We start from the raw sequence: 27,758 nt of genomic DNA, 5'->3' as shown, positions 1-27,758 counted from the left end.
GTTTGCGATTAGCGGGTGGGTCACAGTTTTGATTGAATCCGGCCCTTGTTCTCGTTTGTTTGCGGAAGCGAAGGTGGAGTTGATCCGAAGGGAAATCCTATCGTACCCACCCTAATCTTTCCGCTAATATGAATGGCCCATGGAAACACAATGTAAAGAATCGTCCTGCTCCTTCACTTACTGTCACATACACGAATCTGCGAATCCATGTTTGCATGTGCGTAGTCATGCTTTACGCATACGTATGGACTTCTACTGTGAATGACCAAGTGTATACAGCATGTTTAAGGTGTTTAGTGTTTCATAACCCGAATACGTCTCAATCACATTTACATTCACAGTGGTGTAGATGTGTAACCTAATGCAAGCCAAACGATTCATAACGCAGGTTATTTCCTTCCTTCCTCTAACCCGTTAATCAATTATTAAATGACATAGCATTTGTAGCATTATTGCCATTCCTAAATTTATATTTGTATTTTGAATTACGGCATGTGCAAAGTGTTTCTCCCACGTCTAAAACGGTTTACAAGACCCAAAGAGTACTGAATAATCAGTCACACGTCCACCCTGCGACTTTTTTGGTTTTGCACGCAGCCTGCCAATGAAATGCTACATTATGAAAAGTCACGAGTCCCGTGAACACTTGGACCGTGTGTGATTCGGTGGCAGGTCTTCTTCATACAGTATAAACCATACAAACGCAACTGCGTGCTCGGCATGTGAGTAAATAAGTTTCAACCTAAACAGACCCTCCCGGCGCGCAGGGGAAGTGTCTGAGATCCCGCAGTGCCGGTGACGTCAGGCTGCGAGTCGGTGCGGCGGTGCGGGCGGTGCGGGCCAGAGCCAGCAGGCGTGTTTTGTGGTTTGTTTTTTTTAAATCTTGGGTATCTGTTTTCTTGAAGAACATTGTTACTTTTCCTGTAAAGCATGAGAGCCGCACTTTTAAGGCATTTGCCTAACTGGTGTTGGTGGTGATTTCATGTTTTTGTTTTTGTTCACGGCAGGTCTTTTTTCGCGAACATAAAAACCAGAAGAACTGCTGTGCAACTTGTTTAGGACCGTGTCGTCTGTTCCGCGGAGAAGAGCGACCCCCAGACGGCGGTGTTTTGAAGGATGGCGGAGCACGCATGTCTGGTGGCGTGTGTCCTCTTTTTCAGGAGGATCATCTGAAACGGTGACTTTGCCTGCGTGCTGGACCTTTTCTGTCGGCACAAAAGCGAGCACAGTGTGTGTTATGGAATACAGTCTGGGGAATAATCAGTCTCGGACTCGGAAGAGATTGCTGCTTAGTTGGTTCAATAACTGGGAATAGCACCAGAGAGACAGCACACCAGGATCAAGCATTGATCAAGAGCGCCAATCCACAGAAGAAGAAGAAGGACACCTCACTTTTGCTTTTTGGACTAAAGCATTTCTTGCCAGAACAACTTGATATACCTGCACGTCCGATCCCCTTGTGTACTAACTTTTTAATGAGACCAGAACTGCTGTACAAACCAGGGGCGCTCAAAGATACATTTGTACCCATTTAAACATCGAGACAAAGTAAAGATGATTTCCGAAGAGCGAAGTAATCACATCACCAAGCAAGCCCTGAATTTCCCGGTGGGCTTATTGATTAGCTCACCAAAGAGAAAGTTAGCAAAGCTCGGCAGGAAACCAAGCAATGGATCCGTACAGTAAGTAATGGGTTAAACGACACCTGCTCCTTCCCACTGTTTTCACACACTTGATCTAATGTAACACGGTTTGCAACACAGTGTCCGCTCCTGGGGAGGCAGCTCGGCCCCCGGGCGTCTGGAAACATGTCTGCGTGATTCCTCTGTGCTTTACTCATTCAGAAGCCTTTCGATGTTCATTTGCAACGTTCATTGATCTGTTATTTTGCACTCTTCGTCTAACAGTTCTTTCATGGTTAACATCTATAGAAATACACTTCGAAAAGTCAATCTTGGCAAGCAAATTATAAAACCAGGTCGGGTGCGTGTGTGTATTAAAGTGGCAATTGCTCATGTGTGGACGTCGATGTGTTTTTGAACGGTTATAATTGAGATTCATGTGTAATTAATGTCTTCCCCACGCGTTAGCTTCTGAGGTTTATTGCACGGTGCAGTGTGTTACACTGCTTTGACATTCTTTAGGGCAGTTAACATCATCCCTTCATTTTTTTTTTAATTATTATTATTTATTTTTTTAATAGAGGTTTAGTTCAAGACTTGGGGGGTTAGCTTATTGTACTGGAAGGAAGATCACAAGGTGCATGTCCATTGAGCCCAAAACGCAAAAGCAGATTTTTAGGTTGTTTAGTAACTGTTTTTCAAACTTGTTTAAAAGTCTCTATGTTCAATGACTATTGAAGGGTGAAGGGTGCTGTCACTAAACGTATAAGCCTTGACATTTTTAGAACAAATCCAGCATTTCACTTCTCTTTTCCATGATTAAAGGACTTTTGACAGTTTAAGACTTATTGTAATGCCCTTTATGATAGTAATTCAATCCAATAATAAGTTGTAAAAATGATTAAAAAATAAAATAATGCTCTGTAAGTTTTGTACAGGTGTAGGGGAGGACTGTGACATTTAAAGCATGTTTTATCTGGATATAAAACAAATCTGCCATCGTGTTTTCTCCATGCAAACGGTGACGTTTAACATCATTGAATTCTAACTTTTTTTTTTTTTTCTTCAGACCTTTACAAATGACAAACATAATAGTAATAAAGCCGAGCTTGTAAATCGTTATAGTAACCAACAAAAAATGACAGATATTTGACAGACAAATGTATGTAGAAAGTTGCTGTTGCTAGTAGGGTTGGCATTTTGAGTGGATTGTTGCTCTGATTGCTCTGACTTACAATTTAGCCTATAATGTAATTTAATCAGAATGCCTTAAATCTCTATATTAATCCAAACGAGATATATATAATTTTTTTTTTTTTTTTTTTACTAATGCTTAGTTAAAATACTACAATATAACCTTGACATAAGCCTGGCAACTGTAAAAGTATGCACTATTGGTACATATCACTATATTAGAGTAAATCAATGTATTAAATTGAAAATTGAACTACCCCAGAATACCAGGTCCCATTCTCCTTACACACTCACGCACATTGAACAATCACTTTACAAATGCAAGCTGCTAGTTAAATACCAAGGAACTCAATCCAATACAACTGTGAGAGCTTAATAGGTAGTGGGCTCTGTAGTTTAGCTGTAACAACCAAATTTACCTTCCAAAGAGAATTAGCTGAGCCCTTTGCATGGTGGATTCGCATAGAACTTAAGATAAAAAAAAAATTGTCAGATCCTGTAGTCCTAAAGATTAACAGCGCCACCGAATAGCACGACAGATTGGCACAGCTTCACCTAAGCGAAGCAGTCTGTTTCACTGCTTGTGCGGATGTCAATTAAGATGTGTCAGGAATCCTTTAAGCTTGGGGTAGCAGCTGCATTGGGCATCTGTGCTGGCAGCATTGACTTTTGAAATCAGCAGTATCTGAAGATGCTTAGGCACTTCACATGTAACACGAGCCAAAGAAATGAAGATGCCACCATGCAAATTAAGTCAACAACTGGGTGTTCAGTTCAATTTCGGAGAAGTTATTTTTACTTCTGAGTTGACGTGGCAAATATTGTTTTGCTTGACAATAATGATCTGTAAAACAGCCAAATAACAAAGGGAGTAGTTGATTCGTGCCTCTTGCCTTCTATCTGGGCTGCTAGTGAAATGTTTAGCTTTAAAAATACAAGCAGTTCTGTTTTACTAGATGTCATTGCCATTGTTTTATTTCCTATTCAGCTGTTGTTACCAAAATAGTTTCTTGTTATATTTCTTGTGACAGAATGTGACCTTCTTAGTGTTACAGTGGGGTATTGCATCTGATTCGGCTGTAACAATTAGCTGAATGGTCATCATCAAGAACAATCGTTTGGTTCCCCATAACCCTTATATGGGCTAAATTCCATACAAGTCCATAGACTTGGTTCTGTTTTGTGAAGGCAGGGGGTGGATGACTAACTAGGAACAGAGCCCAACAACATATTAACCAAAAGACAATGTGTATAATATGCCCTGGTGATGGGCTGGTGTCTCGTCCAGTATGTACCCTACCTTGAGCCCTGTGTCTGTGAGTTTAGACTCTAGCTCACTGTAACCCTGTACTGGATGCAGCATTTATTGAAAATGGATGAATATATTGAATATCTATTTTTAATGTAATTATAATAATACAAAGCTCTGTCTTTAAAACCCTAACAGCATGAACCATCTAGACATCATTAGTATCTTAATAGATACAAAAAGGCATCAGGCAGGACATTATAAGTCATGCTGAGTGGTAACTTGACATTTCCAAACATGGATTCAGAGAAGCATTAGGCAAATGCTGATGTATCAAAGCTCTGTATCTGCTTGTAGGCTTTCCCAGAGTCAGTTGTCAGGTAGACCATTGCTCTGCCATGATTTTTGCTAGATTGAGTTCTCAGTTACTGCAGAGGTGTACCTGTATGTGAGTGTAATGTGTACCTCAAGGGAAATTACCATAGACACATTGTTAATTATTTCGCAGTATAATCCTTTGCATTGTGTTGTAATACTGACACAAGGAGAAAGAGCTATACATACCTAGTTACTTACACTTAAACTCCACCTTTCTAATACAGACATAAAAATTGTGTTGATAGTGCTGCAAAATGCTGTCTTTCTTATTTACATAGCAACAGTATCCAATTGGAACATGTAATGACTTGTCTGCCCCAAGTAACAATACGCAATGTTTTTACCATTTTAATTTTCAAAACGGAGATATTTTCCAAGTTTGTTTTAAAAATTATTTTTGAATGTCTTTAGGCCTCTTTAGGTTAACTTTCAGATATTACTTATTTGTTGATCTTCCTATTTTGTATTTATTATTTAATTGGCAAAATCCTGTATTACATTAAGTCTAGGTAAATGTATCAGATATTGTCTGTTTATTTATAAGTCTTTCCATATGTAACTAAATTGTTTACTACAGATTTTTTAATGCATTTTCATTTTCATATTGTATAAAAGTCCTATTGAAATGCCTTTGAAGAGTCACTGAAATATATATATTTTTATCATTGTCTTCAGCAAATCTTCCACCATAATATTTAACTGACGAGCTTCATAAACTTCCTGTATCCATAGCATTGTGTCGTTAACACTGTTTCCTGTTAAGTTGTTTAGTGTACGAATAGTGGAGTGTACTTGGTTTTTCATGATTTCAGCTGCAGTTTGTTTCGCAAGCCAGGAAAGAGGTCCTTCTGTTCAGCTTTCAAATTAAACACTTAATCATCCCCCAAAGTTGACCTTTTCCATCAATATCTCTTTAGCTCTTAAGCAACTGATAACACACACACACACACACACACACACACCAGACCTGATGAACACACGGTTTAGTTTCAAAGCACTGTATGCTGTAGAAACATTTTTAGACATTGCAGAAACAAGCTTTTACTGTTTTACATCAGCAGCACTGTTGGGTACTTCAGTATTGAGCATGTCTTTATGTCTCCCTGCTTTAACATTTTGCCTTTGCTTTCAAAGCATCTTGATGGCAATTAACTCCTGAGGACAATTAATTTCCTTTTCCTGCAGTGTCGGCATGTGTTGAAATTGAAGTATTGGCCGTGCTCATTTTTGTCTGAGTGTTTTCACAAGTCCAAATGTTCTGACATTGAGAGAAGTATGTGTGAGTACTGTTTGGGCCGTCAGCTTTGTACACCAGTTATCATGCAGTGCAGTGTGGTGGGCTGTTGAGTTATTGTTGTTTTTTTAAATTGTGCATGTTCTCCTTATTTCTGTAACAGGTCAAATTCTTCCAACGCCACGACCAGGTCTGCTGAAGGCATGGGAGTCAGGCAGCCGGCCAAAAACAAGATCCGAAGGCACAACAACCGGCTGTCGACTGTGTTTAACAGAAGCCCCTACCTAAAGGATGGCCAAGAAGACTCGGCTGTCATGGGTGGAATCCAGGTGACCGATGATCCAGCAGAGCTGTCCATGCAGATATCTGCTCCTGGTGTCCTCAAAATCTTTGGCAACGACATCAGCAAAGGAGCAAACTACAAGAGCGTGCTGGCCACTCCACGCTCCAGTGCCAAGGAGCTGGTGAAAGAGGCCCTGGAGAGGTCAGGATCACTGTTATAATAGTTTGTTAGGGCATGACTTTTTAAAGGTTTGTTAGTCCAGAGCACAATTTGCTTGAGGTTCAAGGCATTTTTTTAAAGGTGTGTATGGATGTTGGCAAAAGTATCCACACCCTTCATTACAAATCAGTGTGAGTTGCACTCCAAAATGTACAATTACTTTTTTGATCATTTAAAATCTATATACATTTTCTGATAGAGTAGATGAATGATTGTCACACAGCAAAAAATCAACAGACTACAGTATGTCTGGGAGGCAGAGATAACCTAGATGAAAGCAAAGTATACATTTCTTAATTCAGTTCAATCGGGTAGCTCATTTTACATCCATACCTCAAATATGTTTATGTCTTTGAATCCAGAGTTGGTCTCTGTAGTAGGTTAACATTTCACTATGTTACTTTGATCCTCTTATCCTGATACAAATGTTTTTCTGTAGTGCCAGGTAATTGAATTTTAGGAGGAAAGCAGGTATGAACACAATTATCAACCTGCTTTATAGTGACACAAACAGACCGACAGAAAGGTTTAAACTTTTATTATCACTACATCACCAGGGGACTCTTATTTGGTTTCGAACAAAGCACAAAGGTTTGAATCTAATAGTTGGTCATTTTAAATCTACCACCTAACACCAAAAGTGTGTTTGTTGAATTACGTCATAACATTCCCAAGGAAGGAACCATCATTGTGTTTAATTCAGAGCTTTTTGTATCATACGTATCGGATGATGCACTGGCTGCCAACTTTAGAGTGAATAAGCACTCTCAAAGGTCATTAAAAGAGAACTGTCTATCAAGCTGAGTTTTCTCATTACTTTAAGAGGTGGGAGGAAGATTCTTGCAGTGATTTAGGAACGAAAAAACAAAGAAAGAAAAGAAAAAATCTGAAAAAAACAGCCACTCAGCAAATGGCGAGAATAGCATCCTCCCCTCTTTTTTGAATTCCTGTGAGTGAACAATCTCTGAACAATTTGGGACTTAGGAAAATTCCATACTGACCAAATTCTTGGATACAAACATTTGGGCTTGAGAAAAACAGATGTATTTTTGCAGTATGCTAAATACATTTTAGTCACAGGGCTTCTGTGTTTCATGTGTATATATAAATACTCCAAACCTCTTCCTATTGTATACAGAGTTGAGGTAAAGTGTCCCCTGCTCTCCTAATTTCTCTTCGAGTGCATGCTTGCAGTTTGAGTCATTATCCACTACCAAAGATCAGGGTTTAAGTAGTACTAGTATCTGTTCCTTCTGCAGCTGTGCTATAGATCATGGTAAGTCTGAGTTGTCTCGCCATGTGGAGTGATGGTGAAAAGATTTCATTTCCCTTGTCTTAGTTTTCTCTAGGTGGAATTGATCTTCAACAAACTCAGCCAATCCTTTATATATTGTATGTAGTGGTTTAATGCACAAAATGTATTAACTCTAAATGAATCAATGAAGGGTGTGAATACTTTTGACTGTATGTCCATCTCTGATTGTGGAAATATGGGGAATGGATTTACCTGTTAAGACAGAAACCCTCTAGTGAAATGCTTCCAAAACTGTTTTTACCATTTTGAAACCATTGATTCCAAATCACTCAATAAGGAAAAATGTTCTTACTATTCCTTCGCTTCTATTTCTTTCTTGTGGTTAGGTACTCTCTGGACAAGGCTGACGCTGGGGCCTACGTCTTGTGCGATGTGATTGGGCGGACCGGGGAAGACCACCAGTGGAGGACTGAGTGCTTTCGAGTGGTGGGCAGCAATGAAAAGCCCCTCATCTTACAGTCTCTGTGGAAACCCAAGGAAGGCTTTGCCCGGCGCTTTGAGATCCAGATGAAATCCAGCGTGGAGGAGAAGACCTCGAAGGACAAAGATACACTCACAGCAGGTATTGACCAGTACATTAGGGCCCAAGTATAACAGGTGCACTGTTTACAGGAGTGTAGGTGTAATGTAATACTTTTTTTTCCTTGACAGCAGATCTTTAGTGGTTGAGAGCTGAATATATCTGAATCATCACAAACAATGAGTCTCTGCATAACACCTTATTGCATGCTTATTTAAAAAAAAAAAAAAACTTCAACAGCAGTGTAAAACAACATGCACTGTAAAAAAAAAAAAAAAAAAAAAAAATCAAGATTGCTATTGATATGTAACACCATCTGAGATTTTAGAATGGAAAACATTAATTTCAAAAGCTTGAAGTATGATAGGTTAGGAGCAGGTCTGGTTTCTGTTGATAAAGCTGCTCTCCAGAGAAATGGTGTTTAAAGGTCTGAGCAGGGGTGTTGATTCCTTGACCATTACAGTGTCTTCAGGTTTTAGATGAACCTGAGATTGACAACATTGACAGATCAATTGTTCTCTCAAGTGGTAAAATTCAACGGCAACTTATGATTTAACACCTCTAGTCTGCCAAATAAGTAATGAAACAATACTCAGGAAATCCCAGGAAGGGGCCTTTTCAATGTTCTTGAAGAAATACTAAACAAAAGGTTCAGTGGCTCTCCCTGGTACTTTCCCTCCCAGATGTTTTGCCGTCACTTCGATTCCACTTGCTGATGGTATCCAGCAGTGTGAAAGTTTAAGGTCAGATAAGGCAGCAGAGGATGCTCTCAGGGTTTAGACAAACAGCAGAAGAATGGGAGACATGCTTTGGAAAGTGAAACGGGGCAAAGTGGCTGCTCTTATCATCCGTCTCTGTTTTTGGAGAGGGCCTTTGGAGCCCCAGAAGCTGGACTATCTCGGTGAGGAAGTGAAAAATGCGAACCTGTCCATTGTTATTCTTTCCATCAGTGCTTGCTTCCTGCACATCAAGAGTGTGTGCTCTGTTGACTTTGGGCTGCCACTGTTGTGTTTCACCGAGTTTTTCAGTGGGACTGTGTATGGGGGGAGCACGGTAGTAATAATGAGCTTCTGTGCCTTTGGCAAAACAATACGAGAACACCCATTCCCATAGCTGATAATGCCTACCACGACCGGCTTAAGGTTGGGTTCCTGTAAATTCCTCTGCGGTTAAAGGCTTGAACTTGACATATGTTTATATTTTACTTGTATATAGAATCGTCTTGCCTTCTGAAAATCTACCACTAAAAGCACGTGTCGTATGAATTATTTCAGAAAGACGCACAAAGACTGGGAAAATGAATTTATTGTCGTCTACTTTCATACACTACCTGCTGTATTTTCTTTGTCTTGGTTTGTGTTCTGCAAACATTCATGTTGCATTTTATATGGAGTCAAAGCTCCCGACTTTGTATGACTATATCCATCGTTTGTAGAGTAATCAAGATTTAATCCTACAGATGCTAAAGATGGTCTGATTGAAAGAGGTATCAAGGGTTATCTATGTGGCCTTGTGATGTCCTCCACTGAACTGCTGTTGTGTTGTGTTGGCAGTTTTGATTCTGAAAACCGATTTAACTGCTTCTTTTTTCTGCCTATCTGTTAAAAAAAAAAAAAAAAGTTAAGCATTAAAAAGGTATTTAAAGGCCATCTGAAACACAAGTTGCTGATGTTTCAGTTTTATTACTGTTCATCTGTATGTTAATATTGCAACGATCTGGGGTTGTTCTAGGTATGGCACCATTCAAAGCTGCTGACAAACTCTGCTATTTTAAGTCGACCATTGTTTATATCTAAACAAAAAAACAAGATAGAAATCTGTGATATGTTCACCCGACCATATTAGGTGTTTTTAGTTCTAAAACTGTCCTTTTTAGTTACATGTTTTTTTTTTTGTCACTGAATGATTACTCATGGTATTTCACAGGAAATCATATCCAACCATTTCCACCTCTTCTGTCTCTACCTTGCATTTTCTGATGGTACCTCCTTATTGTGGTTAGTTACAAGTCATAGCCTGTGCTAAAAGTTTGATGTATTTCTTTTTAGTAAGATAAATCTGTCCTGAAATCTTTGATTTGTGAATACACACGTAGCATATAAGAGCTAGTTCTAAAAACTGTAAGGCCACTGATTTATCTGATGAAACTGCCAATGTTTTGATCAATAACATTTTAAGGTATTGTAGAGAGAACATTTTTATTTTGTTTGGAGATGTCAGCGAGCACAGATCTAGCTTTCTTCAAACCAAACCTGAGGCTTTCAAGGTGTACTGGATAACAGCATTAACCATTCCTTTGCCTCCTTTCCCCTCTTTCTCAGGTATCAATGCACAGGCTCGCAAGCTGCAGAAAATCAGGTCCCGGGTGACCTCGGCGTTTATCGACGGGGACGTCAAGAGCAACCTGGCACTGTGGCGTAGTGTGAGCGAAATGGACCTCTCGGTGAAGTCCAAGGACCCGCACAAGATTGTGAAAAACCACCTCCTGGAAGACGCTGAGTCGGAGGCAGACAAAGAAGCCCACTGTCTGGGGATCGAGAAGGAGGAGACGGAGAGCAGTGATGACAACGCCACACAGTATTCCATTCACCCACCTTTTGACTTCCCCTACTTCCTCCTGCTGCAGGGCTACAGTTACAGACAGGTAGGAGCCCCCTCACTTTGGCCTTCACACAGGGCCGCTCTGTTTGCCAGGAGATGTGAGGCCACTTTCTCATAACCTCGGGTGTTTGAAAAATGCCCCTTTCTGCTCCATTTTACTGGGGGTTATTTTAAGGTTGTGTCCCATTTTGGAATCTGCCACCATTAATGAAAACTGAGTTGCGTTGGAGGACAGGCCGCAATTTAAATATTGTTGTTGTTATTGGTGAGAGGTTCATGAAGGGTCAGGTTTAATATAAAATCTTTCTGGAAGTGTAGAAGTTCCCACTGAGAGCAGATGCATAACCTACACAGTGGTGGCTAAGGGATCAATGAAATGGAGATCTTTTTGTTTTTCTTTTAAAAAAATAAAAAGTTTTTTTCAAAGGTTTAACAAATATTAAGTCCAAAGTTTAGTTTGGATCTTGAACAGAGGTTGTATAGGCCTGCACTGGAATTGTGCCCGTCCTGCAGTGTTAATATTCCTGTTTTGTGTCATGGGGAGTTGAATGTTGAAGGATCTTGATTCAAATCCTTCTCCAGCATAATCTGAAAACCTACAGTCGAGCCTTAAGGGATCCCTGGGAGAAAACAAAATCAGCTTCTGTTTTCCAGATAATTTACAATGCTGTGATATTAAAAGAGCATGATTGCCTGGGTATTGAATGGCAGTGAGAGATAAAATTCCCTGACAGTGTGGCTTTCCGCCACAAATCCCAGTTGTCTTTGCTCTGTAAACACTTCAAGGATGTCTGCAATGCTCTGCTGGACTCTTCAATGGATGCTTCAGTATTTCTGGAGACAATGCAGGATATTCTGAAGCTAATGTCTTCCCAAAGCATTCAGGTTTTCAGTTTTATTTCCCAGATCATTAATTGGTGAAGTGATTTGTTTCGCTGAGTGAATTTAGTCTCGCAAGCGTGTGCTTTATACATTGTATATGCATTTTAACTTGCATTTAAAAATGTCTTGGTGGTCACAATTTGTTAAATTGCCAATGGCTGAAGTTTGGATGGCTTTTGAGGACCAGTTTTTATAAGGGTAACAGAACAATTCTTAACTCTATTAGCAAACTGCAAAGTCTGTGTGCATTTATTTGCATATGTTTCCCCTCTGCAGAAGGTAACAGTGAAAGCATTGTAACATTAAACAAATATTTCACAATTGATTTGCATAGACACTGAATGATTCTTCTTTGACTGCATTTGTTTTTTAATAGCTAGAATACTAAGGAAAGTTAATTGCAGGGATGCATTGTTCACCTCCTGCCAACCTACACAATATAAAGAGCTTAATCCTAAAATGGCAGAGTCTGACCATCAGAGGTATATTAAGCCAATATTTTGTTACACCACTCTTGAAGTAGAGTGCTTGTGTGGTGATCCCTTGTATAGCTATATTGATACATTATTTCAACCTGAATGTGAAAATGATAATTTCATTACACTGTTATCAGGGATATTTTACAAGGAAGCTGGTCAGACTAAATATCACCAATGTTCGTTCTTATATTCTTATCAAACATGTTATAAATTGTGGAATGAAGCACTTTAATGAAGTTGCCTAACTCAGCCTTACCCTCACATGCTAATAAAGCACCTTGGAAACAAAAATCAACTTTGTACAAATCTTCAAACCTATGGCTTCATAATTTCTTCCTTATTTACCAGTGAAGTGTAGTATATATCACCAATAAATGGGCACCACAGCAATTGATTTTACAGGTTGTAAAGTCCCTCTTGGCCTTAGTGACTCCTGCAGTCCTTGTCTTATAGTTGCCCAGAGGTGTATTATGTCATTTCCCATAGCTATGTTTTCCATGCCTATGCAAATTTCTGGTGGAAACCCTGGTTATTCTTCCCACAGAACAGGTTTTAGTGCAGCAAGATGTTGGTCTTTGCTGTCTCTTCCTGATTAGCAGTTATGGTTAATCCCAGTGGTATTTTATTAGACTGGGGCCAGGACTCATAATTTGCCATGAAATGTTTTATCTCCCTCCTCCCAAAGTTAAAAAGTTTACACAATACACAATACTAATGCCCATCACAGAACAATACCCTGTATAGTAAAAGACCCCCATCGGACTGCATGATAACAACAAATGCGATGCAAGAAAGAAAATTGTCAGCATTTGATTGAGAACTCTGCGCCTAAACCTTTTTAGTGTCCTCTACTCACATTGTTCAGTAGAAATATTTTTATTCCCACTGTGGAGTTGCCAAAGAACATATTTTCTCCTCTGTTGGTCTGTCAGTAGGGCTCTTATCTGTATTAAAAAGCTCTGTTCCTGTGGAGCTAAGCACCAGAATCTTATCTGCAGTGAGTTCAGTGCAGACTTAAGAGCGCCGAGCGCCAAGGTTTATCCTGCTGTAGCTTTTGAAAGCAAATTAGTGTTGAAAAACAAGCTTAACACTCACTTTTTATGCTGTTGTCAATCCCCCCCTGCCCCCCCCCTCTTTTTACAATGTGGTGATTTGAGCTGATGCTTAAAAGAGGGGGGGGGAAAGGATTTACGAAAAAATAATTTCTCTTCAGATAAGAATGCATTTGTGTAGAAACGACATTCTCGCATACAATTTGGACAATAATTAATTATGCATAGAACACATCAATCCCGCCAGCAGAGATCACTTGAGGGTCTGTAGAAATGATCCCACCATATAGTAATGCAAAGTCTGTTTGCAAAATCAGCATTATTTCTTATTGATTTCTCAATTTGAATGTGACAATATTATACTAATGATGTCATGTGTTATATTATAATGACTTGTCATGTTGAACACACTATAACACCTTACTTTACCCCTTGTGTGTATTCCATTGGATGTTGTTACAGTACAGTACAGTTATGGCTGTGGGACAATCAAATGTTTTCCATGTGAAACAGCTCACAAATAATAAATAAATTCAGTTTTTTCAGGTTTTTCAAGTTCAGTCTGACTGTTATTGCTTACCAAACCAGCTTTTCCTGATATTGTGTGAATCAGCCCTGGGTGGCACAGTTGTGACATTAGACATTTACTATACAGTACAAATTACAATCCTGTACAAATTTGTCTTAAAATAAATTAGGTTTTTGCAAAGCTATCACTAAAGGAATCAAATAACTTATTGCACAATTTAAGGTTTACATTAAGCTTGGGTTGAAATCTTCTTACATGGACCCAGAGCTACATTTTAATAACAACATTTGTAATTGTATGATGAGTTTTGAAGAAGTTAATGAGGTGTTATTTCTGTAATCCTCATAACCTACACATATTTAACCTATGTTAAACAAGATTCTCTGCATTTCTCAACAGAGTTCATGTTGCTCAAATCCTTCCATAGGTCAATTCAGAGGTCTGTTTTGGAATCTGCATTGCACAGCAGCTGCCGTATTCAACTTAACTCCCTGGTACACACTTCAGTTTGTTTGAAATGGTTCTACCACCTATCATTTCTTCACTAGAAACTGTGGCTATGATGCCATACCCTAACCACAGGAATAGGGTTAGGTTTGGAGCCTACCTCTGCTGGGCACTGCTGTTCTATTCATAGATCTAAGGCTATCAGCCAAACATTATTTTTGCTGTGTCAGTAGTGGCTTGAATGAATCAAATGGCCTTTCTTGTAGTAATGGCTTTACAGGCCGTAATGACCACACATCCTGTGCCGTTGAATGATAGACGTTCCTCATATTGTTGATGTCCAGACTGCCATGTTATCAGATCCTGCCTCCTGTGCTTTCCTGTCTCAGGACTTTGAAAATCTCAGCCTTACATGATGCCAAGACAGACAATACCTGGGAGTTTGCTTGGCCTGTGGAAGTCTACTTTCTTTTACACCACATCATTCAAGAGCCGATGCCATCATTATAGCCAGAGTGCTTTGTTACTTAGGTCCACAGCACCATTCTCCACCCCATAGGAAGAGCTTAATCCCAAAATTGCACTTTTTCTGTGTTTCACAACTGATGTTTCCCTCGTTCAGCTGACATGTATTGATTTATTCCCTTTAATATTTATAGTGTTACACTAGCTTTTGTTTGACCTTTTGACTGATACGTGTCATTGCACTGGCTGAAAGGTAATCGACACCGTTGTCTTTGGTGAATATCGAGGAAACCGTCTTGATATAAATGGAATATACAGTAATCCCCTTTGTTTTGCAAGGTTACAATCTCGGGACCTAAGGTTTAGGATTTTGCTAGAATAATATGCAGGTCATGTTCCATAAATCCTTTGCCCCTGGGTTGGGTTTCATATTATGAAAAGATGTAGAAAACTTAATGGAACAGAATGGAATTACATTGAATGATAAAAATAAATACAAAAAAGTGCCTCCAAAATGTATACATTGCTCAGACCAATTAGGTAAGGTGGGCCTTATGAAAGAAATTGCTAATGTGCACCTCAGACTAAGTCTCCACAATGCTCTTAACAAGCCTCCAGTGCTGAAAAGGACAGTTCAGCAAAGTTGTGATTAGTATCGAATGTTATAATGCAGTACATTGGGCTGAACAAATCTCCCAAATCTTTATACCACTGCTTTATTTCAAAAGGAAAGGATTAGATTTGTGACACACTACTTTGCCAGGATGTTGTGTGCACTTCTATTGTGAAAGGAAACCTAAATCTGTGGATGTTACACATCAAAGAATTAAACTTGCATAACCTTTCCAATCCTCCACGTAACCCTTTCGGGAACTGTTCTGCGTACCATATGCGAATGTAAGCTTTTCTTTCTAATCATCTAATGGTTTTCAGTATAACAACATTACCTCTATAGAAGTTCATACATATCTATATAATATTAATGAATGATGAATGAAAACGTACGAAAAGCTGTTGAAGCTAGTCACAATTCACAGAAAATCAAAGGTGTAGGCTTTTAGTTATTTATTATTTTTGGCACATGCTGTATTTGTTCTCCCCAGGACTTTGTTATTTACCTGATGGGCGGGATGACCCACATTTTCGGACGCTGTAGTGAGCACTCCACCGGGGAGGACGAGGAGCGTCTCAAGGTGGACATTCTCCTTTCTGCCCCGGACATCCTGCCTCAGCACTGCTGCATCCGGCGCCTGGACAATCCCGACCCAAGGGACAGCGTCAAGAAGATGGTGACCCTGGTCAAGCCACTGCATGGTGCTCTGGTCACCCACAACGGGGTGGCCCTCAAGGAAGAGGCTGAGCTCCATCCTGGGGACCTGATTGGGCTGGGTGACTATTACTTGTTCATGTTCAAGGACCCCACTGCCACCACCGCCAATCAGAGACCCTCGTGGTTGATGTCACCTTGCCGGAGGGCGGGGGGCACCTGCAAAATGTGTGGCTCCTCCCTCCAGGACTCCCAGAAATTCAAAGCTGCCCATTGCAAGCTGGTCCCCCTGTTGAAGGACTCCGAGGGAGGGGACCTCTCCCTACAGTATGACCCTCAGCAGGAGGACCGACTCCTACAAAAGATCATCCACCTGACTGATCCCAAGGGTCCCGAACCCAAACTGACCCCGGCCTACCTGCTGTGTCTCTGCATTCAGCACTCTGCCACCTCTCTCCAGATGGCAGATTTCAGGAGGCTCTTGCTCAGGATAGCCAGTCAGATTCAAACTGCCATGTGGGTATGTATCTACAGGTTTAATTTGCTGCTGGTGTTTCTCCAGGGGCTGTTGGCACCTTAAGTATACCAGATGCAGTTTTCTTTTAATCTAGATTAGCAATTGTGGTTCCTGGTGGAAAATGTGTTCGCTGTCTTCAAGATATGCTTGGAGTCTTCAAATTACAGATTGCCAGAGATGTTAGAGATTATTTTTAAGTGCAAAGACACAGCGGAATGAAAATATCTTCATAACTTTTGATGGGTGTGAACAAAGAATGAATATTATAAATAGATTGTCTTGATATTTTTTTCAAAAGCAAACAACTGAACTTTTAGATTGGTCAAGTAATCAGTTCATATTTTGTTAGCATGCCTTTTCTACTGACATGGGTGATTAATGATTACTGTAGAAATGTGCAATTTCCATTTTATGTTATGTACTCCCATTGTCTTTTAATGTTCATTTAAAATTAGTTACCCTTTTTTACTTTTTTTATCACAGGAAAAGACCAAGGAGTTAGCTGCCATCCAACCCGAAATGTAAGAACATTTTTAAAATGTATATATAAATGCTTTACACTATTTCAAATTAATGATTCAATTCATTTCTCCCACAAACTAATATTTTAAGAAATACTTTAGCACCCACACAGGATTCATTTTACTTGTAAATTTGCTTGGTGTATGAAGTGCCCCTTGTTACACTATTAGGTAGATAATGCACTCCATTGACAGCCTAAAAGAGTTCGCTGGGAATGCAGAACAATGTATATAAGAGGAACTATTTTCTTCTTGTATCTGATTCTGAACCTGAACCCTCTTTATATCCTTTGTTCCCAGTAATGAGGTTTTAGTGCTGTATTAATAAAACAAAAATGGCAAAAATCTTCATTTTCAGTGGAAGAAATAAAAAAAATCCATATAGTTAAAATCTTGCTTTTAATACATTTATGCTTTGTTTGTTAGCATGTCACCAACAGCCACATGTGTATACCAAGTATTTACACCAGATGATACTTATCAACGTACTTACACACAAACTTAATTTAAGCAGCATAAAATATAAAGTAAAAAGTTCTTCAGATATTGTGGTGGTTTTTTAACCTTGTTGCTCTCCTGAACAAACACTACAGCTCCCTACCTCTTGGCACAATAATTTCTACACCAAGACCTTTACTGAACAGGAAACCAATCCAAATAGAGAAATGGCGCCAACAATATCATAATGAGTCAATGAGTAAAATCTTGAGCTTTCAGTTGAAAGTCATTTGATGACTACTTTCTTTCTTGGAGTGTATTGACAGTGGTTTCTGAATTCTTTCTTCAGCGGCTCAAGCCGAGTGCAGCAAGACCCAGAGGAGCTTAATCTGTTGAACATCAAGGAGCTCATCCCTGGCTTGCAACCCCTGGTCTTCTGGATGGCCAATTCCATAGAGCTGCTGCACTTCATTCAGCAGGAAGTGCCCAAGCTTCTCCAGTTGGGTGATGAGGAAGAGGACATTGCAGGTAGGTAGACTGACTATTTGCAGGGTAATAAATAAATATTCAAAGAAAGAAGTTACCCTTTTTTGAATTTGTTTTACTTGAAGTAATTTGGGAAATTGAGCAGGCCTTAACTTCTATAAATTGTAAACATCTCATTTGGCATTGCAAGTCATCCTGCAAATGTTGACACTAGGTAAAATTCTAAAGCCAGAAGCTCATCTCAATAGAAAAGGGACACTTACTCTGGTGTCACAGCCATATCCATAACAGCTTAGCTTAAATATAAATCCCCTTGCCTTATTAACTCCCAGGGACAAGTCTGTCACCTACCCCAATCCCCTTTTAGGCTCTTCCCACTCTCATGCTGTTGCGTGCTTTCCTGGTGAGGATGGCCAGCGCTTAGGGATTTTTCTTATTGGTTCACCTGGGTCAGGGCTATTTTCAGATTTTCAGAAAAGCACATCGGAAGTGTACTCTGACTCGCGTTCCCGGAAAAGCACCCTCATGCTTTGCACCAAAATATTATGTTTCTGCACATGAGGTTGTTCTGTCTGCTTCAGTGCCAATGACAGAAGGAGAACTTGTGTGAACCCACAGACCCAAAACGTACTATTGTTGTGTGTAGGTGTCACCATAATTTTAACATCCATTCACAATGCTTCTTTTTAAATCTGGAAAACCAAAACCAATGAAAAAAGGAGATACTAAAGTAATATATCCACTCATTAATGACATCAGATGTTTCTTTATTTTATTAAAGTTTTTACATTAATTTTCTGTTTCTTTCTAAAATTAAAAGTTTTTATTTTTTGATTGTACGGAACCCTGGATAGAATAGTTGTTAGTGGCAGTATCACAATCCTTAAATTTATACATTGACAATTTATAGAAGTCACGTAAGGCTTTGTGGGAAATGAATGTTCACTGTGCAAATCTGTGAAATAATTACAGAGTAGATCTTCAGTCTTTTTCTAAAACTTTTGGAACGAAGGGCATAATTTCAGTCATGTTTCTCCCCATTTCATTTGTGTCTTTCTTTTCAGAAATGTCAGATTCTCAGCTGTCTTCCACCAGAGCGGCGAGTGAGGAGGCCATGACTGTTCTTGAAGAAGTCATCATGTTTACATTCCAACAGTCTGTGTACTACCTCACCAAAGTAGGTGCTTCTTGATGTTTTCTTGGTTTGGTTTATTATATTTTTTAAACCAACTATAGGAAATGTACAAATACTAGCCTTGTCTGCTTTAGACTGCAGTTAACCTGTCAGATAAAAGTAAAAATAAGCCAGTGGAAAGTTACAGATCCTGCAGTGCATTCAGTAAGGGCGCAAGCTGTGTTGGTTCCCATCTTAAATCAAACAAAAAATAAAATAAACCAGTGAGCTTAAAACCAGCTGATGTACCATATCTTGCCAATACTAAAATAAATCTGCGATTGCTCCTCAACTGGGACTTTCAGGAATCCGAAATCTCCACACATTGAATGTGGAGTAAAAACCAGGAGTGGTGAAATTCTGCTTCAGTCCAGTTCTAAATAAAGTAAATCAAGAGGGCTTTAGGAAATATTTAGATTTTTTTTATTTGAAAATCACTATTCCGTAAACATACCCCATTACATCTGAGAGAAAGTGATTTCTACTAGCCTAAATTAATTTTGTCCACACAACACATTTTCTGTTTCGTTTTTTTTTTTCTTACCTGTCAATTAATATATATATTTTTTTTCTTAGTTTATTTATTTCACTTTTCATGTTGTAGACATTTAGTTGAACATCAGTCCCTGGCCTTTTGAAGGAGGGCTCAATCCTGTGCTAGCTCTCCTGTTTTCGGCCCCTCGGTCACCCCAGTGATCAGGCTGGGACAGTGTGGGCAAACAGTGTGGGATGGAAATGGGTGGAGCAAGGTTGTTCCTGCCAGGGCCTTACTCGCCGAGCACAGGCTACTATTGTGTATGGCAGACTGCCCAGTCCCCTGGCTGCGGCACCACTACGCTCTCCACATGGACAGAGGAGAATGGAACGCTTTTTAAGCTTTCCCATTCCAGGTCTCCGTGCAGAAGGGAAATACAAAAAATATGTAACATTAACCATTTGTGTGGCTTCCATGCTTTTCCAAGTGGTTTATTTTCCTATTTCATAGTTGTTGTTGGCAAACTTTATTTCTTCTTTGTCTTTTAATCAAAATATCATTATTTTATTAATAATTAATAATTTGATAATGCAACTGAGCATATGTACATAACGGAGTAATGAAAAATACTGCTTCAAATCTATCTTTAAATTAATTCTCCTGCCACCCACTAAGAATGCATATTAGTGAGAGAGCGAATATATAATATTTCAGTTTTTATTTATTTGGTTTAATAAGTATGTGATTGGCCCTCTCACCCTTTCAAAATCAACACACAGCTTAGGTTTGCTTTACAAAGCTGCTAGTTCTCCTAATGGAAGAGTACACTGCACTTTTCATGCTGAAGTTCATGAAGCAGAGCAGTGACTGTCAGCACGGCAGCAGCAGCAGTGAGTTACGGTGAGGAGGTTGTGCAGGGGCTGCTGTGCCCTCCGTGTGAACAAGCCTCTTTGAAGAAGGGTGATTATGGCCGCAGAACAGGCATGGGGGAGGCACGCACCAGGTCTTTACGGTGGCTACTGGATTAAAAAATAATAGTCTTTGAAACCCTCCACAGAGTGCGTCAGGCGAAGGTTAATGGGGCAAGACATCCACGTGGTTTCATTAAGTATTTTTTTTAATAGTTTCGCCAGCTGCAAGTATTCCTTTTAATCCCCTCCTAGTTTAATTTGTTACATTCTATACGTTAATAAAGAGAATCAGATTGGGTTGGAGTGGCATCTCAATTCTAGTTATTCTAGTTCTGCCCTCTTATGCACTGGAGAAGTGTTAACTGGCTTTTTCATCCTTCAAAAGGAAAAAGATTAAAAAAAAAAAAAAAGAAAAGTTTTTGGAAGAGGCTAGAGTTCACCAAGTTTTTTGTATTTTTTGTGGTCTCTATTAGCAGCAGGCCCAGTAGCAATATGTGCATAAATAGGAGCAACTGGTAATCTTCTATTTGTGTATTAAAAATAAATACATATATAAAGTGGGGGGGGGGTTCACTGGGGAAAAATCACAGCTATGTGTTTAACTCCCCTAGTGTCTGAGGCTGGGGGGAGGGGGCAATACAGTAATCCAACGTAAAATTGCCTTTTTTTTTTGCAGTTTCTGTGAAAACTGCCTGTGCGTTTTATTGAGCGTACTCCAGGCTGGTGGTTCAGTTGAGATACTTAGATCTACAAACAATAATCTGAGGCTTACCGCTTCAACAATGAGCTGCAGGAAGGCACTCCCAGCAGGTTGTTATTGCAGCTTCCTTTGTATGTGCTCCCAAGTAACGCAGTGGAATAAACAGCACATTATTACAACAACAGTGCGGCCCACTGCGTATCGGATGCCAGACAACGGACACATTGTAGGCCTGTGTTTCCATGCTAGCCTAACTACGGCCATTGAAGAAAAGGAGCTCAAGGCTTCAAGTGTGTTCTGTAGCCTGGTGTTCCCTTTGGGGTTTAATTTCCATATCTCCCAGTCAAAATGTGAATTTAAATCCTAAAGGATTGTGGAGTAAATTTAACTAAATGGGAGAACCTTTATGGATCTGCTTTGCTGGACAACCATGAACTGTTTAGTTTTGGAATATTCTTGCAACCACAAATGAAGGACTATGTTTCTCCATTTTGTTGCTTTTGTTATGTATTTAATGTGGGACTAGAGCAATTTTCAGCTGTTTTTGGCTGTTTGATCAGTTTTCTACCCAGTAATTCCAGTGAGCTATGGATACCTTCCTATGACCTTGATGGTCAGCACGTCCACAATGGCACTCGCCCAGACACTGAAACTAATGCTAAGCACCTCGGAGCAAACATTTTTATAAAGCGATCCAAAATTGCTGTACCTTCAACTATTCCTTCAAGAGGAGTCAACAGTGTAACAAGCCTTTGGATTTATTTATTTATTTATTTTTAAATTTCCCCTCAGATGTTAAAAATGGTCTTTCCCACAGCCACAGGTATGAAGATGACAATATGAAAGATCCACCCTTATTTTTTTCTGTAACTGTACACTGTCAGCCCCTCACTGACACATTCCCACCAAACTGCACAGGAAGTGACAAGTACAAAGAGAAAAGGAAGCTTCACCTAGCATTCGTCAAAGGATCAGCCAATCAGGAAGCAGCTGTAGTACAAAGGGGAGATGTGAAGGGGGGAAAAAATGTGTATTCATGCTGCAGCCTGTTTCCTAGAGAGGAAAAGAGAGGGAAGTGAGCCACTGTTACCATGGCTCCATGGAGAGTTCCTTGGAGACTAGGAAAGAGGTTGGCCAGTGGTCAGTGTAAAAACCTCAGCCAGTGGAATGACGCGCCCAGGCCTACTGTCAAGAAAGGCTTGTGAGCAATTACTATGGAATTGGGGTGGTGGTCTTTGAGGAAGTTACACACTAGTTTGACAGTAGTTCTAAGCTGCGTCTTTGTCTTTGCAACAGACCAGAAGTATAGAGGACTAAATAAGTAATTGAAACGCAGTAGACGAGCGCTAATAGCCCTTTGCCCCCACATGGGTTTCTAAAGATATTCATAAAATGGAACAACTTGTCTATTTCAGTCTGGTAAGAAGTTATAGACTACCATTATGCTTTCCTTGTTTCTATTTTTGAATAGCCACTTCTCCTGTTTGGCTGATGTCAGCTGAGCAATGACAGTTTTGGCAAATTTTCAGCCTTGGTATTTAATTTAAAAAGTACTTTCCTATAGGTAGTTCTAGGTGCACAGAGAATGATAAATTCACTTTATTTTATTGCAAGGTTCCTTGTAAATGTGGTACCAATAAAATCAGCTTATGTAAACAGAGTAACTACATTTCCTGAATTTGCATTACTCACCCATGTAAATCTAACTAAAACAAAATAAAAAACTGCCATGGTGTAATTGCATACAGTAACTTGGAGACTTGGATAATTATACTGTTTCAGTTGGTCGTATTTGACATGGAAGTTTTTGGCAACGTTCTGCGTTTTTTATTTACTATTACTGAATCTCTTGTTATGAAAAACATAATTAAGCATTACCCAATAGAAAGAAGGCTATTGTTAGAAATCCGATCACGTTCTCTGGGTAATACCAGGATGCGTCAGCTTTGTCCTTGACTTTTAGATGACTACATATTCCAGAAGGTGTTAATCATGTATATATCAAACAATACCACACCCATAAACATTAGGGCACCCATACAATTAAAAGCCTAAAGGATAAGTGTTCACATTATACTAAACAGTGGCCTGACTTCCTCCTTGCTCCCTTTCCCCTAGCCCTTGACTGTGACCCTACATATTGACAGCACTTAGCTTTTACCATCCAGGATGTAGGACCTCACTTACTGTACTTGGAAATTGTAAATTGGAATTTGTAAAATGTATTATATTTTGAATTGCTATGTTTTAGTTAGATTGAATTTGTAATGATTGATGCCTTTTACTTAACTGTATTTTTGCACTTTGTTTTGCACTTATGTTGTAAGTCGCCCTGAATAAGAGCGTCTGCCAAGAAATATTATTATTATTATTATTATTATTATTATTATTATTATTATTATTATTAATACACTGTCAAATGGATTGCCGAGTGTGTTTAGAGTTCTGGAACTGTCACCTGAGGGTTGTGGGTTTGAGTCCTGAGTGTGATGCTGCTGAAGTGTTCAAGGCGTTTTTGTAATAAAAAATGATTTAACTGTAAATGGGCACCTGTTTAAGTCACTGTGGATAAAACCCATAACCAAAACAAATAAATAAAATGATAATAAATGCTGCCCCCGTTTTGCAGGGAATTAGGGCTGTTTTGAGTATCCAGGGGAGTGAGACTGACATCACCAAAACAGTACATTTACCGTACACAAAAATAATGTATTTTAGACTGAGGAAAGCACAGTCAGTATTTCCAGGTGTGTGTCTCTACTAAGGATCGTAATGTTCTTAAAATGCTTGTTGCCTCACCTTTTAATTGTGAGATTAACGTGTCCTCGTGGAGATTTTAGGCAGCTGTGAACATCAGACATGGGACATCGTGGGCAGAGTATCTTGAGTTTTATTGCATCATGGCAGAGCTGCTGTAGGACTTAAGGAGCCAGTTTAAGCGGTACTAATTTCCAAGTTTCATCCTCAGTCAGGTGTTGCAGTCTTTAGCATTTACTTTAATCATTGTATTACACACTTTCCTATTTCTTCACAACTTATTTACAGCCTTTAATTTGCAGCCTTTAATTTCCATGACCTAACTGAGCTCCTAAGTGAGGCCGGGCTACAGAAATAATCTTGTAGTCATTGTTTTATGCTTTCCTGGAATCCAGCTGCTTCAGCACTTTTGTATGACACACTCCTCTTTCACAGCACCAGGTCTGGTCAGATTAATTAAATGATTCAGAATCCTTTACAACGGTGAATGAAAAATAGCATTAATATAGATTTTTCTTCTGAATCAAGCGCCAAGAAATGCATTTAGATTGAAATGAAAAGGTCAGTGATCAACAGTTTTAAGACTGATGAGGACAGCAGAGAAAGTAGGGAAAGAAAACTATCTTCCAATCTAATTGGATTGTGCGAATCCTGCATATTTACAGTATATGATTAAATATTACCCACTGCCTTGACAAAATAAAGGACTACGATGCTTGGTAACATAAACCTAGCTAGTCTTCACTTTTAATGAGCTTGGCACTCATGAAGTATTGAAACAGCATCTACATTTTCAGGGTAAAAATGCTTTCATGCAGGAGAGTTCTGAGAAGCTGCCATGTTTGCAGCTCTTATTGGGCTAGCTGTGGTAGTCAGAAACAGACTGAAAGTATTTTTCACCACTGACAGACTGGGCCACAGCACCAAGCCCAGGTATGTGGACTGGCAGGTTTCCAAAAGATCATGTTTTTTCTTAGCCATTGGCTAAGGTGTGAGTTATTGAACACCGTGTAATGAGATAACTGGTGTAAAGGCACTGATATCTTGTACATGGAAAATGGTGACAACGACATGAGAAGCACAACTCTTTCACAACAGTTTTCTCTTCAAATGATAAACACTTGGCTATATTGTGAATTAATAAAACAGACAGTATCGGCAGTTATTTTTGAAATCAGTGTTCACTAACCAGTTTGACCATATTTCTAACATTCATCCCATGTGACTATTTGTGCAACATAACCCTTATGTGACAAAAAGCCTCTGTAAGTGAGACTCCTAGGTCAGTACACCATGTACAGTCAGCTTGAGTCTTGGCCATGCGTGTAAAGTTTTCCTTATCAGCACTTATCCTTATAAATTCCATTGTAGTGGTTGGAGAATGGAATTTATATCATTATTTGATAACAAAGTGGTTTTAGTTTTAGTCTTGAATCCTGGCATCAGTGGCACTACATATCTATAACGATATATGTATATGTAGTAGTATGATGATTCAGAAATACTTTGCCTTGCCAATAATGTTCTAAGCAGTCATGGAGACATGCTTAATGCCAACATAAACATAGCCGCTCATCAAGGACAACAAGAAATCGTAGAAAAGGCACCGGCAATGTCAAAGACACCTTTTAACAGAACTAAGTATCCACACTTAGTATTCTACAGCTGGTGCTCATCAAACTGTTACCATTTCCATTTCTCTATTTCAGTAAAGGAAAAAATAACATTCAAACAAATGTACCAGCAACAGGTTCTGGATGGTTTCTTGAGTGCTCTTTTATCCTCTGCTGTAATAAAGACAGGCTAAGTGGTCGCAGTCATTCAGATCAGAAAACACTTTCCTTTAACACATCAACTGTGAAGCAGCGGCGGACTGGGTGTGGGCCTGTCTGTCAAGCATAACTCTGCCACCGCAACGGGTCACTTCCCCCTGCAGCCACTGTTCTCTAATGAGACCACCCTCTCTCTGGTTGGGCTGGCAGGTTTGCCACACACTATTAATTACACTCCGTGCAGACTGGAAAAAGAGCCTGCCTTTTCAGACTGGTCTGCAATTGTGCACCAAAGATAAAGGCATTGGCTGCTGATGCGCAACAAGAGGACACAAAATTGATGCCAGATCCACATTGACTAAAGCCTAGGGGATTATTTTGCTTTGTTGTTGCAAGCTTAGTGAAAGTTATATAAGTTTTGGCTGTGGTGAAATGAGAGCTACAGTCCAGAAGCAAAGCTGGGACAATTTTTGTTTTTATCGATTTTATGAGCTGCTGCTTGAATAATATCCAGCAGCATCTGTCGTCTTTGACTGAGAACCAGCAACACGCAGATTCATTTATGTTTATATCATTTCATTACTTGTTGCATATGCAAATTCCTCATGATGCCCCCCCCCTGGGTCACAAGCCGTGGGGCTGGACCTGGTAGACACTGACGTGGACACCGAAAAGCATGAGTATCACATGAGGGGATTGTTGTAAATGCTTCTTACCACTTCTTGTTTTATTTTATTTTTTTGATTTGTCCGATTCATTTTCAGTTATTTTCAATGTATTTTACATTTTTTGTTGGTTAGCAGGTTTGCTTTTAGCACATTTGTTTTTCTTTTTATGCACATGTTCAGTTATTTTGAATTTAATCACTTTGAGATTTTAAATTTTTTTAAGTGATTTTAGTAATTGATTTAAAAAAATTTTTAATCACAAGTATTACAATTTTGAATGTTTTTATTTGTAAAATGTAAAATACTTTCACTTAGTAAACAGTATTTTACCACTTCTGCAGCTTTTACTTGACCTGCCTTCCATCACCTTTGCAGCTAACTAATCCTTTAAACCGAGAATTAGGATTGATTGTTATTCTGCTATGAAATTCTCCCGGCAAGTTCCTTTTTAGTTGCTTTTCTCGGTCTTGTGCTTGAAGCTTATATTTTTAAAGGACCTTAGATGGGAGGGAGGTTTGAAGGGGAAATGTTTTTAATATATTAATATTTAACTTAGATTCTCTACTTTAAGATTTGATGTTTCATGTCATCATCCACACCTGCATGAAGGCTTCCGTTGTATTCTTCCACCATCTTTCTTCAGAGATCCTCATCCAGTTGGCTCCTGTGGATATTTGGTTTCCTCTTGCTATTGTCTTCATCTTGCCATCCAATAGTTCCTTGACTCATACACAAGTATATTTGTTTTCCCAGTTTCTTCAAGATGCATGTTGCAAGTTTCCATCCTTCCTATATGTCTTTCATGTTTGCATCATTTTTGTGATTATGGAAATTGGCCTCAAGCACATATTACATTTAAAGTGCAGTGTAGGGGTGGGGGTTCCCTGATCCCTGAGTTACAGATCAACTTAAAAGGTTTTCACATCTTTAAGGCCTACTAGATAAGTCCTATGAACAATTTTATATCAAAAGTAAACAGAGCCCAGAAAGGTTAGCTAACTTAAAACCTAAAATAACAAAGATTTCAAAGATGTGTTTACTTTCAGGGAATTTCATGCAATTCCATCTGGCGAAAGAGGAAGCAGCTGCTAGCATTACTTAGAAAACAAAGGCATGTTATGGTGCTTTGAGTTCCTGCAGTGTGAAATGTACTGTAGACTCCCAGTGAAGTTTCAGAATTCCTTATCAGCACTATGGGTAAACTTGGGAGCAATTTTGTTTTCTTTTTTCCGTAAATTGACATTTGTTTTATTCTGTTTGATACATACGGGAAATGAGAAGTGGCATTATGCAATGAAGTGTTGCGATGCTGAAATATGTTTTTTTTTTTTTTTTTTTTTTTTAATCTGTAGAGAAAAACACTTGTGATTGGAGTTAAACTTACACTTAGAAAACCAGTAGATTTAAAACAAAATACTTGTCTTTCTAATATATGTATTTGCAGTATAAATCAAATCCCACTCTAGTGCAGATATGTAGAAAATCATAGAGATTTATATTTTATATCTTGCTCAGTGTTGGCCACCATGTGTTCAAGAATCTATTTTTAAAGTTGGCAGCAGTGTGGAGTAGCGTTTAGGCCTATGGACTCCTGAGCAGAGGG

At 39.2% G+C, this 27,758-nt stretch overlaps 1 protein-coding gene across 2 annotated transcripts in view; it reads left to right on the top strand.

Annotated features, from left to right (window-relative positions):
• The first annotated feature begins 708 nt into the window (after positions 1-708).
• Positions 709-27,758, top strand: part of LOC136750021 (ras-associating and dilute domain-containing protein) — a 47,856-nt gene continuing 20,806 nt past the window's right edge. The window contains exons 1-9 of one of the 2 annotated variants that reach the window (XM_066704741.1): positions 709-865; positions 1,008-1,682; positions 5,841-6,161; positions 7,821-8,056; positions 10,336-10,658; positions 15,573-16,256; positions 16,737-16,774; positions 17,562-17,740; positions 18,763-18,875. In XM_066704741.1, coding sequence (XP_066560838.1) covers positions 1,555-1,682; positions 5,841-6,161; positions 7,821-8,056; positions 10,336-10,658; positions 15,573-16,256; positions 16,737-16,774; positions 17,562-17,740; positions 18,763-18,875 — 2,022 coding nt within the window. In that variant the 5' untranslated portion in view covers positions 709-865; positions 1,008-1,554. Of the gene's footprint in view, positions 1,683-5,840; positions 6,162-7,820; positions 8,057-10,335; positions 10,659-15,572; positions 16,257-16,736; positions 16,775-17,561; positions 17,741-18,762; positions 18,876-27,758 lie in introns of both variants that reach the window. The other variant, XM_066704740.1, reaches the window with a different exon arrangement.

Source organism: Amia ocellicauda, chromosome 5 (genome assembly GCF_036373705.1).
Source record: "Amia ocellicauda isolate fAmiCal2 chromosome 5, fAmiCal2.hap1, whole genome shotgun sequence".
In the NCBI taxonomy this organism is placed as follows: Eukaryota; Metazoa; Chordata; class Actinopteri; order Amiiformes; family Amiidae; genus Amia; species Amia ocellicauda.
This window is presented reverse-complemented; position numbering and strand designations above follow the sequence as displayed.